Source organism: Microtus ochrogaster, chromosome 5, assembly GCF_000317375.1.
Source record: "Microtus ochrogaster isolate Prairie Vole_2 chromosome 5, MicOch1.0, whole genome shotgun sequence".
NCBI classification, from domain to species: Eukaryota; Metazoa; Chordata; class Mammalia; order Rodentia; family Cricetidae; genus Microtus; species Microtus ochrogaster.
Genome location: NC_022012.1, coordinates 53,618,664 through 53,632,425, shown reverse-complemented (window position 1 = coordinate 53,632,425; position 13,762 = coordinate 53,618,664). Strand labels below are relative to the sequence as shown.

Sequence of the window (13,762 nt, the reverse complement as noted above, 5' to 3'; positions counted from 1 at the left end):
AAAAAAAAAAAAAAAAAGAAACTAGAGAGAGTTTGCCTCAAAACAAGGAGGGAAACACCAGCTCCCCACATGCTGCCCTGCCATGGCACCACACACTCACACTCATTCAAGGCAAACAAACAAAATAAAACGAAGCTGCATTCACTCTCATTGAAACTTTGAAGCATACAGCTACAAGTCGTTTCCAAAGTATAAATTAATGAAGCATACATTTAAGATAAAATGATACAGGACAGGTGACAATAAAGAAATGCAATAGAATATAGCAGTATCAACACGAGACCAACTAGGAACAAAATTAGCATCAAAGGAAAAGAAAAACCCTCCTATTGAAATATGAGACCAGGTAAACTGGCCACACCATAAACATGCATTTAGTTACAAACATTTCAATCATAAAATGCAAAACTTGACATTAGAACCACAAAAAAATGATTTCTAGAATTATACTGATTGATATTTAAAACATCTTTCTCAAGATTATCTTTCAAAAACCACAAATAAAAAAGATTTTTAATAAGTGACTACATAAATCTAAATATATACTGGTACATACACACGTCAACAGAGAACAAAGACAAGGAGCAGCCTAAAAGCTGACCATATATTAGCCACCCCAGAGCCTCAATGCATAAAACACAGAAGCACATTCTTGTTCTTAAACATGTCTGAATAATATATAAGGACAAACAACTGAATCTTTACTGTTTATCTAGCATCATGTGGGCAAAATCGAAATGTCAGTCCTGATAAAACTAGGGAAATGGGCAAAAAAGGAAACTCCAGGTCAGAGTACAAGTTTACCGTGTCAAAAATGATTTGAGATTACCCATCAAAAGTTCTTAATGTACATACTTCTCAAGTCAACAGCTACACCTCTTCAGACCCATCTTATTAAAACAAAGTACACATAACCAGCAAAAGACTATGTGACAGTATTTAATTCTACATTAATTACAACAGCAAAAAGCAACACAAACATCCATGCATGAAAAAAATGATTAAATTATTTACCATTTATCTGTTTTATACAATACCATACAGTAACATTGAAGAGCCTCCAATGAAAGGTTTTAGTTCTGCTAAGTGTGAAAGACATATGCATATCACTCAAATCATGTCCACGCAAAATGAATACAGATGAGAACTGATTACACAACCCACTTTACTCACGGAGAGGAACATAACTTTCATGGTTTACACACACTCAATTTTCAGTTTATTTCTACCTTTTTTAAAAAATAGAACTAATTTTATTTTTTTGGTTTTTTATAGAAAATTTTTTTTATTTTTCCATTCAAAAATTTACCCTTCCTCCTCTCCTCCCATTCCCTTCTCACTCCTCTCTCCCCCTCCCTCCTTAAGAGAGGGCAGGGTACCCTGCCCTGTGGGAAGTCCAAGGCCCTCAGCCCTCCATCCAGACTTAGGAAGGTGTGCATCCAAATAGACTAGGATCCCAAAAAGCCAGTACATGCAGTAGAAACAGGTCCCAGTGGTCTTGCCCCACTATCACACTGATGATTTTCTCAAATATCACCATAGAATCTTTGTCCGGCAACAGATGGAGATAGAGACAGAGACCCTCATCAGAGCAATAAACTGAGCTCCCAAGGTCCAGATGAAGAGCAGAAGGAGGGAGAAGATGAGCAAGGAAGTCAGTGTCCACCCACTGAGATAGTGTGTCTAAGCTAATGGGAGCTCACCAAATCCAGCTGGACCAGAACTGAATGAGTATGTGATCAAACCGGGCTCTCTGAATGTGGCTGCCAATGGGGGCAGACTGAAAAAGCCATCGATAATGGTACTAGGACCTGTTTCTAGAACTAATTTTAAAAAGTCTTATTTACGCCGGGCGATGGTGGCGCACGCCTTTAATCCCAGCACTCGGGAGGCAGAGGCAGGTGGATCTCTGTGAGTTCGAGGCCAGCCTGGTCTATAGAGCTAGTTCCAGGACAGGCTCCAAAGCCACAGAGAAACCCTGTCTCGAAAAAGCAAAAAAAAAAAAAAAAAAGTCTTATTTACTATTCAGAAAAAAACACTGGGATCTTTCTGTTCTCATCACACATTTCATCAGCCTCATCTGAGAGCAGAGAACAAGTATAAACTGCCAACTGCCCAACTAAAATACTTGATGTCTCCTCTTTGCGGACTGTTGTTCACTAGACAGGTCCTACCGTGTTGCTTCCTCACTCCCTCTGAGTTTCCATTTGCCACCACATTAAGAAGAACCTCCTGCTTCTCAGTACAGAGCTGCAACCTCCTAAGTACCACTTACCTCATCCGCTTCACTTCTCTGTACCTTCATCCACTACATCCTAGAATTCTGATCTTTAAAACTGGGGTCAAGGTAGCACCTACTTCACAAAGCCATTTTCGCCTTAAATGAGCTGGATGCTCAGGTGGGCTCAGAAGTGCACGGGGCACACAGCAGTCATAGAAATCCTTTAATGTTTTTGTTGTTTTATTTCTTGTCTGCTTCCACATGCTACAAAGCAAACCTAGAGGTGGGGATTGCTCACTCACCGCTCTACCCTGAAAGCCCACAAACAGCTTTAGGCAGTGCTCAGCTAAGGAAGCCTGCCTTAGCATAGTAGCCATCTGTACAGACAGCTGAGATTATAATAAAAGGGCTAACTACGTTCAGGAAAAGAAAGGTCTCTGCATATTGGTAGGAATTATCTGTAATAACTCTGTCTACTTGCAAAGCATTATATTTAGCAGTGAGACTCCCAGCAGCAGCAAGGAGCATTTAACTTATTGGTTTCTTAGTGCCAACATGGCGATCACAGCTAAAATGCAACGTGGAACAGGAAAAAAAACAAAAGCACAACTTACTCTTCATTCCTGCTTCGGATGCAGGGCTGATAGAGGACTTTGATGGCGTTCCAGGCAGAGCGGGAGTCAGCTTCCAATGTATTTTCCAACAGTGGGAACTTCCTGACACAGCTGGAACTTCTCAGAGGTTCAATCACCAAACTGTCTGAGTTTAAAATCCAGAGCTAAAGTATGGGAAGAGAAGTCCACAGAGGAAAATATTGCTACTTTATCTATATTGTATATCGCCATTACAGAAACCCACAAAAAGTAACAGAAAAACATAATTACATATACAGTAGGCTAGACGTTATTTTATTGTTGCTACATTTTGTTGTTTGTTTGTTTTTATATAAACAGTAGAGCATTTGGGAGAGCAGCCATATAAGCTTTTAAAAAAACTGATTAGGAGCCAGGCAGTGGTGGCGCACACCTTTAATCCCAGCACTCAGGAGGCAGAGGCAGGTGGATCTCTGTGAGTTCATGGCCAGCCTGGTCTATAGAGTGAGTTCCACAACATCCAGGGCTATGCAGAAAAACCCTGTCCAAAAAAAACAAAACAAAACAACAACAAAAAAACTTGATTAGGAAAAACCATTAACTATATAAATGACAATGCTATAATTAATCCCAGACATCAGTGAGGGGTCCAACAATATGAGACAGGCAAAGAATAGCAAGAGAATGCAGGCATGAGAAGAACGATAAAAACGTCTAGGTAACTAGCAGGACAGTAGGTAAATTTATGTGCTTGCACCACACTTAAGAAACAGAGCAAAGCACTAAGAGCAGTAGAACTCCCTGGGCAAGGCAAAGCATGTCAAGGGCAATCTCTACCGAAGGGGCAACTGTGAGCCATAGGCATTCCACAGTCGGCAGCTATGAATGGGTACACCAGCCTGGTCAATAGGATGTGTGGGGTACAAGAATGCCCACTAGAAGAGATAAATTAATACAACTTTTATGTACGGTGATAGTTATCTGATCTTAAAATACACATTTTCTAATGCTAAATCAAGTTATAAAGTCCATTCCTAAAGAAGTATCAGACACATGTGCAATGATTATTTTCTTTAGTAGCCATATAGTAGAATTCTAGTCATTAAAGAATAGAATTCAACCTACAATTATAAGAAACAATCCTCTCTGTTATATGAAACTGAAAAGCTAATAATGTAACCCTGCTTTGTTTTTCATTAAAAACTCAAGTACCCATAAGAATTCTTGGGAATAGTTGTATATGGATAGAAAATACATGTTATTACACATATTATTATACATATTTGATATTATACATATCAAACCGTTATGATTGCCTCTGGAAAGCATGACATAACTAGGCTTGGAAAGCAGATAGGACAGGGGAAGCAGCACTTTAGGTTCTTCCTAGTGTCTGAATATATTTTGAAAGCGTATCATAGAAAGTCAGAAAAGCAAAATTTCAATGTTAAGAAAATTAATAGATGATTTTTCAACTAGAAACCAGTGTAGAACAATTCTGTATTCTGCCAATTATATTTTAAATAAACGCTGATTGGCCAGTAGCTAGGCAGGAAGTATAAGTGGAACAACCAGATAGGAAGTAGAGGTGGGTCAATGAGAACAGGAGAATTCTGGGAAGCAGGAAGCCCATTCCCCCCCAGTCCTGTCCAGACACTGAAGAAGGAAAAGGTGACCTGTCCCGCCGAAAAAGGTACTGAGCCATGTGGTTAACACAGATAAGAATAATGGGTTAATATAAGTTATAAGAGTTAATAAGAAGCTTGAGCTAATGGGTCAATCAGTTTATAACTTATGTAGACCTCTGTGTGATTTTCTCTGGGATTTACCAGCTGTGGGAACTAGGCAGGACAGCAACCCCAACAAGCAGGCCCTCATGTTACAAGAAATTCTTTCACTACACAAAAACTAGGGCTAGGACCACGGTTCAAGTAATAAAGTAAGTACTTGACATGTAAGAAGGAGGACCCAAGTTCAGTCTCTAGAGACCACGTGAAAACCTGGGACTGGCAGCGTGTGGCTGTAATCTCTGTACTAGTGGGCAGAGACAGGGGGATCCCTGAGGCTCACTGGATGAGCTTCAGGTTTGGTGAGAGACCAAAAAAAAAAAAAAAAGACACTATACATGGACCCCTGACCTCAAAACATGTGTGTACTCACACTTGCATGCACACACCAAGAAAACTAATACTGATTTCAAACAATGACAGTGCTATCACATATTACTCTGTGAGTTTCCTAAAGACCTTGAACACCCAGAGAAGTGCTTTTCAAATAAGAAGCGCTCTGTATGGGTTAACTAGTTGAAGAAACCAGACACAGAGAAGAGTATGGTCCAGGCTGTTCAAGCTTCCAAACAAATGAACAAAATTTATTTGTGCAGAGCATCATTCTAAACCAAGGTGGGATGATACTGGCCTCTGCAGCACACAGAGGTTATAGATCCATCAATGCCAGCTTCTTCTCCAAACTTGCTATTTCTCAAATACCAAGCCATCAGAGGCAGTCAGAAACAGGAGTGTCATATTTGAATGCTAAAAGTAACAAATACAAAAAGAGGAGAATGATGCAGAGCCATGTGACACTGTCCAGAAGGGCGATTACCAAGAGCAAAAAGCATCATTTTAGGTATGAGGTTTTAAAGAACAAAAATTGAATTTTCCTTCTATCTACATCCTCAGAACCCAGGATACAGAGGTATCCAGTCATGTGTTATTAAATGAAATAAGCTTGACTTATGGACTAACTGATATTAAAGGTTCAATTTATGGTCAAATTCTAGTATCTAGACTTGAGAGGCAAGAAAACAGAATGATGAAAACTAAAACATTTCTGAGGCCCTGGATTACAAGGCCATAAAAAAGTGGATGAAAAATTTCCTTACCAAGATGTATACTTTGCCATCTTGACCTTGAATCGTGAATCTAAAAGTGCTTCTAGCAGAGGAGAGTTCCACCAGGCACTGGGCAAGAACACTCTGAACAAACTGAGACCTGTTGGAACAGAAAGCAATTGTCACCGTGTACTTCTCATAATTCTTAGTAACAAGGGAAGTCAAGATTCATGGGCACCTAGAAGCTTGTGCCAGGCTTTCCTGAGCACCATCCATTTCTTTAGAAACTTTACTAACGTGCGGTTTGGAAAATTAGAATGCATTTGTATTTGTTCCATTCTTCTTAAAATTGATCTTGCTATCATTATCATTAATATATTTTCCATCCAAAAGATAATTATTTCCCTGTGACAAATTCATATTGACCAACAACTTGACAAGATGCAACATCACCTAGGAGACAAACTTCTGGCCATGTCTACAACGAATTATAGAATAATTATTAGAATAATTAAAACGGAAAGACCAATCTTTACTTTGGATGGCACTGTTCCATGCTCCAAGGACTGAATAAGAAGGCGAAAGAAAGCTGAGCACCAGATTTGTCATTCTCTGCTTCCCGAACAGTGTCACCAACTGCCTCAAGGTCCTGCCACCATTACCTTTCGACCATTAATCATTGTGCTCTTGAACTGTGGGCCAAAGGAACCTCTTCCTAAGGCACTTTTGTTGGATATTTTGTCAGAGCAATGAGACAAGTCACTCATACGCACCTATGTGCTGCATTGAAAAGCAGCAACAACTCAGCTTCACAGGCTAGAGCACATTAGACAGGAAATAGCCAAGAAGGCAAGGAATTTCCTCCCAACAGAATTTCCTCCCAAAGGCAGTATCAGTGACAGTCTTTTCCATTTACACTGCCTTAAGAGACAGTTCCAAGGTACAGAATCAAAGTATGCATATGAGGATAAAACTCAAGTTCACAGTCAGGATGTCATAACTTTGAAGTATCAATAATTAACACATGTTAATTTGTTTTCTGTTGCTGTGATAAACACCATGGCCAAAAACCAACTTGAGTGAGAAAAAGGGTTTCTTTAGCGTCCACTTTACAGTCTGTCATGGTCCTACTTAGAGTTCCTATTGTTCTGATAAAACACTGTAACCAAAGCAACGTGGAGAAAAAGGTTTACTTGGTGAACACTTCCACATCACTGTTCATCATCAAAGAAGTCAAGACAAGAACTCAAACAGGGTAGGAACCTAGAGGCAGGAGCTGATGCAAAGGCCATGGAGGGGTGCTGCCTACTTACTGGCTTGCTTTCTGTGGCTTGCTCAGCCTGATTTCTTTTTCTTTTTTAAAAATTAGTTAATTAATTATTCTCCCAGTCAATCACATTTTCCCCTCCCTCCACTCCTTCCTCCCAAGCTCACCCTTATAACCCCCCCCCCTCTACCAACTCGTCTCCCTTTCTCTTCAGAAAAGGGCTGGTCTCCCATGTATATTCCCCAGCCATGGTTTATCAAGTTGCAAAAAGACTAGGCACCTCCTCTCCTCTTAAGGCTGGACTGAGGCAACCCAGTAAGAAGAAAGGGTTCCAAAAGCAGGTAACAGAGTCAAAGACAGTCCCACTTCTACTGTTAGGAGTTCCACAAGAAGACCAGGCTACACAACTGTAACATATGGCCTAAGTCAGCCTGATTTCTTATAGAATCCAGGATCACCAGTTCAGGGGTGGTACCACACACACACAATAGGGGAGGTCCTCCTCCGTCAATCACTAATTAACAAAATGCCCTACATGATTGCCTACAGTCCAGTATTATAGAGGCATTTTCTCAATCAAAGCACCCTCCTCTCTGATGATTATAGCTGTATTAAGTTGACATAAATCTAACCATTATCACCATCAAAGGAAAGCATGACAGGAACTCGAGTCAGGAACTGAAGCAGAGGCCATGGAGAAACGCTGCTTACTGGCTTGTTTCCCATGGCCTGCTCAGTCTGCCTCCCTCTATAATCTATGACCTCCTGCCCACAGGTGGCACTGGGCAGTGCCACAGCAATCATCAGTCAGGAAAATGTTCACAGACATGCCCGCAGGTTAATCTGATGGAGGCAGTTCCTTAATTGATGTCCCCTTTTCCCATGTGTCTCTAGGGTGTGCCAAAACTAACCAGCACAATATACTACAGGTCACCTGCGCTTGTGAACAAAAGGAGTAAAAGAAAATACTGATACTTTAAAGGCTAAGTAACCGTCTTAAAAAAGTAGGTGCCCATAAAACTGCTCTCTGTTTTAAACAAATCAGTATTAAAGCTGAGACTAATATTCAAAAGCCTATGATGAAATATAAGATCAGAAAACAAACCTGCCCCAATTAGATTAACAGAAACATATTTGTCTATAGCACCACCTAAGCAAGAAATAGGTCTTCAAATTGTGTATATGTGTGATTTGCTTCATCTAATAGTGAGCCACTCACAGGGACTTTAAACAGAAAAATCCCTTTTCATATAGAGCTATGAAGAGATGCATTCTCAATCATTGTACCTGTCTTTTTCCATATTTCAAATTATACAATAACTTGATTCGTTATTTGTACCTTGGTATGTTAGGAAAACTTCCCTCAGATGGCTGGATAATTATCTCTGTCATGTAAAATTTAGTTGTTTCTGGAAACAAAGAAGAAGAAAATTAAAAATCTTCCCAATACACTGATATCACAGACATGCTGGCCCTGAATTATGACCTTTCAAACTATTTTGTTTGACTACTCATAAAATTGGATCTCAGTAACAATTTCCAAAAATACTCAGTTTCAAGGAAAAGGCACTCCCTCTTTGGTAAAAAGATAACACCAAGGTTTCAGGTCATGTGGGATCACACCAATAAGAAGACCTTACACATGGAAGTTGGGATCTCACAGTCCTACCCCCAATTGAAGACCTTTGCTTCCCCAGTTCTATGGAGTAGCTACAAATCAGAGTTGCTGAGGAAGGCTCGTTAGTCAGGTACCCCAAAGCGCAGAGCCGTAACCATGATACCATTATTTACCTGGAATCTCACTGACTGTATTCACGCATAGGCCTCATGAAATCTGATTTTCTGCTTATCTTGTTAACTATGAAAACAATTAAACAGCAGACTAGACATCTGATTAAAAAAATAAATATAACCATCTAGGATGGCTTAAAAATCCAGGTAAAAGTTTCATCTCATTAGTAACAAGGGAAACGCAGAACAAAATGAAATGTTCTTTTTTACCATCAAACAAAATACTTTTCAAGGGCAGGTGCAGCATGGTGCATCCTCACAAGAAGTGGGCAGGTTTGCTCACATTGCTACCAGAACTGAAAATGGAGACTGCTGAGCGGTTTTCTGGCAAAAGCCTCAAAACTGTATGTATAGTTGAACATCACAAAGAAAACTTGCAAAATATGCACCAGACTACAAAGACGATGATACTAATATAAAAATATTGAAAACAAATTAAAATATGTAAAAGCTGAAGAAAATTGTTGTTTAGGCAAGAGAATTTCTTGCGTATTTTAAATTTTAAAAATAAAAACCAGATGTAATTTAAGATAGTATTTTCTTTAAAAACAATGGTGTCCATTTATAATAAGATCAAAACAATTTTTTTAAAAAATTCAATTGCTCGATGTAAGACACAGAAAAAGGTAAAAAAATAAAATCAATAAAAAGCATATAATGATATCATACATTATGTATCTAAAAACATGAAAATAAGTTTCCTTTCATTTCTGTCAATTCCACCTTACTATTCTGAAGTCTTATTATCACATATAAAAGCAAATCATTTAATGTCACACAGTGACTCTTTATGTCCCAGCTGGTGGTAATTATTAACTCCGGAGTGCCTGTGCTGGTTTCACGCGGTGAGGATTCATTGGCTGTTGTCCACATCCAACCACCCGCTCTATCAATCTTCTCTGAGCTTTCCGGGGTCACTTTCTTCTATCGGAGTACAGGTGGAATTTCTCTTCGTAGGAAACAGCTAGCGGTGTACTACCCTGGCCTGTTTGTTTCTTTGTTGAGGAGACTTCAGTTGCTACAAAGTCCTGGGGTTAACAGTTATTTCTTTGTGCACACTGACAATGCCATCCGCTCTCTTCAAATTTCCATTACTGCTGCTGCTTTGAAGGTGAGCTGTCATTTTTTTCCCTTGGTTGCTTTTAAGAGTTTTTTTCTTTGCTTTTCATTCTGCAGCCATTACTTTGATGCACCAAGATACAGATTTCTTTTATTTATCTTACTTGGGCCTCACCAAATGGGAATTCACTGTGCCTCTTGAATCTGTAGATAGCTCTGCATCAGTGCATAGAATTCTCAGCGACTCTTTGTTCGAACACAGCCTATGCTGCAGCTTTTCCCACTTTCAACATAGATGTACAATTAAACACACAGTAGATTGCCTCAGTCTCCATCCCTGTCTATACTCCACACACTACTTTCTGCTTCAGTGTGCAGGGTTAAAGATCCTTCTCATCTTTCCTCTGTTTCTTAATTCTTGATTTAACTTGTATCGGGTCTGCTAACAACAGCTTTCCAAACTGCTGGCTTCAATCATGAAGCAGTACGGTCACAGAGACTCTATCACGGAGCGTTTCCAAACACACATACCGTTTCATTCATTCTTGTGTGCAGCCATCTTTGGATCTGTCTTTTACACCGTTAGATATACCAAGCATGTTTTACAGCTTATATATGTCGGTACAATTCCAATAAGAAGTCTGTTTCTACAGTTAGATCCTGGCAAAGTTCTGATGAATAAGAAATGTCCCCACAGGCTCACTGTTGAAGGCCAGAGGCCCAGCTATTTTGAGAAATTATGAGGAGCCTAGGAGGTAGGCCCTAGCTAGACGGAGTAGGTTCACAGGATGGTCCTGAGCTGTGTGTCTGTGTTCTATCGCAGCCCCAAGCCCCACTATTGGCTATGGGCTGAGCAGCCTCTACCACGCAAACCCACTATGATGATGCTATCTCTCTACAGGTCCAGATTCAAGTGGTCTAAAACCAGAGGCAAAATAAATTCTGTCCCTTTAAGTTCTTTGCGGGTATTTTGCTCACATTTGGAAAACCATGATGGGCGGCAGCGGGGCAGGGGTTGTCTAGTTAACACGTGTGCCTAGTTAGCTTTGCTTGTGCAACAGCATTGTATTTGAAATTTTACATGTAAGAATTTGAGAATGAAAGGTTTCCTTCCACAGGTGAAAGACACCTGACTTCGACAGTATCTAGTAGCATGCCTAGTCCTAGGTAGACTATGCTCAGTTAAACAGCTGAAGGTCCCCCAGTGGCAAGGACTGGCACCTACTTGTCATTCCAGCCCTCCTGCCCACCTTGCTGGGAGGGTGCAGCCTTCAGAAGCTCGGCGTTATGGGGAGACAATTCTCTGCTCCGTGTAGTCTTCATTTCTGTCTGTATGAGAACTGACACCTTGCTGGGAGGGTGCAGCCTTCAGAAGCTCGGCGTTATGGGGAGACAGTTCTCTGCTCCGTGTAGTCTTCATTTCTGTCTGTATGAGAACTGACACCTTGCAGGGGGTGACGCCTGGAATTCTGTCCTGACTTCGCTCCTGTGGTAATTCCCCCATATACCACTCACTTCCCACACTCTATTCCTGTCTGTGTGTCTCCAGACACTGTCCTGGCATCCTGCACTTCAGCCTGAAGAACTCCTATTGGGATTTTCTGTAGAGCAGGTCTGTTTATAACACTTTATTTTTATGTAGTTAACAAGAAACAGTTGTACTCTCTCTTAAATTTTTAAGCAAGATTTCTGCTGGATGCAGTACTGTTGGGTGATGGGTTATCTCGGCAGCACTTTGTGTGGCTACTTTGATGTCACTTGGAGGTCACCATTTCTGAGACACTCTCCTTAGCTGTGTTATGAAGTCCCTGTGTGTGTTTGGTTTTCTTCTGCTCTTTGATCCCTACCACCTTGACGCTTTCCAGCAGCTCTACACAACCTGGGGCTTACTTAACTTCTCAGAAGAATTGTTGTCATCCACCAAATTTCTCCCAGATTTCAATTAGCTTTTCAAATTTGTTTTATGATTTCTTTTTCTTTTCCATTCTGAGATTCCATTTACATATGTGTAGAAACACTTGATGCTGTCCCATAAGTCTGAGCATCTCTTGATTTGTTTTAGTTATTTCCCCTCTGTGTTCTTTGGATTGGCTATTTTTATCAATCTAAAAATTCAATACTTTTTTAAAATCTATCTTCTTAAATCTGTAGTTTGGATCATCTAGTGTTTTTTTCTTTGCAGAGATTACAATTTTCAATTCTAAATTTACCCATTTGTTCCTTCTGTGGAATATAATATTTAAAATTATTCAAAGATTTTTTTCATTTAATTCTTTTTTATTTTATTTTATTTTTTTATTTATTAAGGATTTCTGCCTCCTCCCCTCCACCGCCTCCCATTTCCCTCCCCCTTTATTAATTATACATTAATTCTTTATGTATCATTATAGCTATTTCCACAGATTAGCTTCCCAATCTATGCACTTATTCAGGATCTGTTTGTCAATCCTTATTTTTCTTGAGTACAAATCACTCTTTTATGTGTTGAAGATCTAATAATTTTTGGACCAGTGCAAGACATTGCATGTAATATACTAACTACATCAACTACGGGTCTTTGTTTTGATCTTGGTTTATCTATATAGCAGTCAGTTAACTGGCTTGAATTTACACTGTGGAACACGTCCACTATATGAATACAATGCAGTCATTAATTCAGCTCAGTTCTTTAGAAAAAGCTTTAAATTTATGTTTAAAAAGTTTTACATGTATTTGTGTGTACATGCATGTGCACGGGCACATGTGTGTGAAGGTCAGAGAACAATACATGCGTTCTCATTCTCTCCTACCTCCTTGTCTACTCAGAAGGCTGAACCCAGGGTGTCAGGCTTGAGTTGCCCACTGAAGAGCATGTTCCAGCCCCTTGTTCAGCTTTACATTGCTCACTCCAGCTTCTTGAAGAGTATCTATGGCCCTTGTTTATGCTCAGCCCCCAGAACCATTTGGGGAAAGGTTCTACTCAAATATTGAAAGCCAGTAATATGTTGTACAAAATTTGTCTTCTGTGACATGCAAGTTTCCAAAGGAGGAATACACCCAACAGTCCTACCCAGCTCTGACACCTATGAACCACAACCAGCCTGGCATGATAACCCTAAAGATACACTCCCTCGGCGGGAACCAACGGCTCTCTAAGTAAACGTAGGACCCACTAAACATGAGGGAAACCAAGCCTAGTACTGGAAACCTAGCCTAGTACTGGAAACCTAGCCAACTACCCAGGGCTAGTGAAGGCATGGTTATTGAAGGAAAATTTACAACCACCATGCATTATCAATCTAAAATAGCACAATCCCTAAATACATTATAAACATTTGTCCTTGTACCCACAGATAAATGTAGTGTTCATACATCATCAAGGAAACGTCTCTTTGAAAACTTCAGTTTTTTTTGAGACGTTACATAAAGAGGTTGTTTTCCTGCTCAGGGAAGGAGGTGGGGAGGGATAATATCTTCACTGATATCATTACTGTGCATGCTTCCTTTTCTCCTTCCTCAGAAAAAGAAACTACTAATAAGATTTCAATGAGTAAAACAAACAAACATACAAAACCACTATCTGCCTCCCCTTAAGTGCACAGCTTAAATTAAATCTCTAATTAATCATATTAAAGTGATGACTCATTACCCATGAAAACACAGCATGCTGTTGCTCTCTAGACATTTTAAACTGTATCTTTAAACACCATTTTAATTACCAACGTTCTCATTATTATATTTTAAAGTAGTATAATGGAGAGTTTGCAGAAAGCGTAATACCACCGAGAAAAAGAGTCACACACAAAGCCATGGTTCCGTGGGTGAGGATACTTCCATGCAAGTTAGGCAACCTGATTTTGACCTCTGGAAACTGTGCAAAGCTTAAATGAGAGAACCAACTCCACAATGCTTAACTCTGACCTCCACATTCCTTCATTCATAGGCACACACAAATAATATTTTTAAGTTAAGAGAGAGAGAGGGAGGGAGGGAGGGAGGGAGGGGGAGAGAGAGAGAGA

At 39.9% G+C, this 13,762-nt stretch overlaps 1 protein-coding gene across 1 annotated transcript in view; it reads right to left on the bottom strand.

Annotated features, from left to right (window-relative positions):
* The window catches only part of Ube3d (ubiquitin protein ligase E3D), a 139,308-nt gene that overhangs the window by 96,647 nt on the left and 28,899 nt on the right, over window positions 1-13,762 (bottom strand). The window contains exons 6-8 of the mRNA XM_005347551.3: window positions 8,254-8,323; window positions 5,699-5,807; window positions 2,836-2,999 (exon numbers count right to left, since the gene is read on the bottom strand). Coding sequence (XP_005347608.1) covers window positions 2,836-2,999; window positions 5,699-5,807; window positions 8,254-8,323 — 343 coding nt within the window. The remainder of the gene's footprint in view (window positions 1-2,835; window positions 3,000-5,698; window positions 5,808-8,253; window positions 8,324-13,762) is intronic.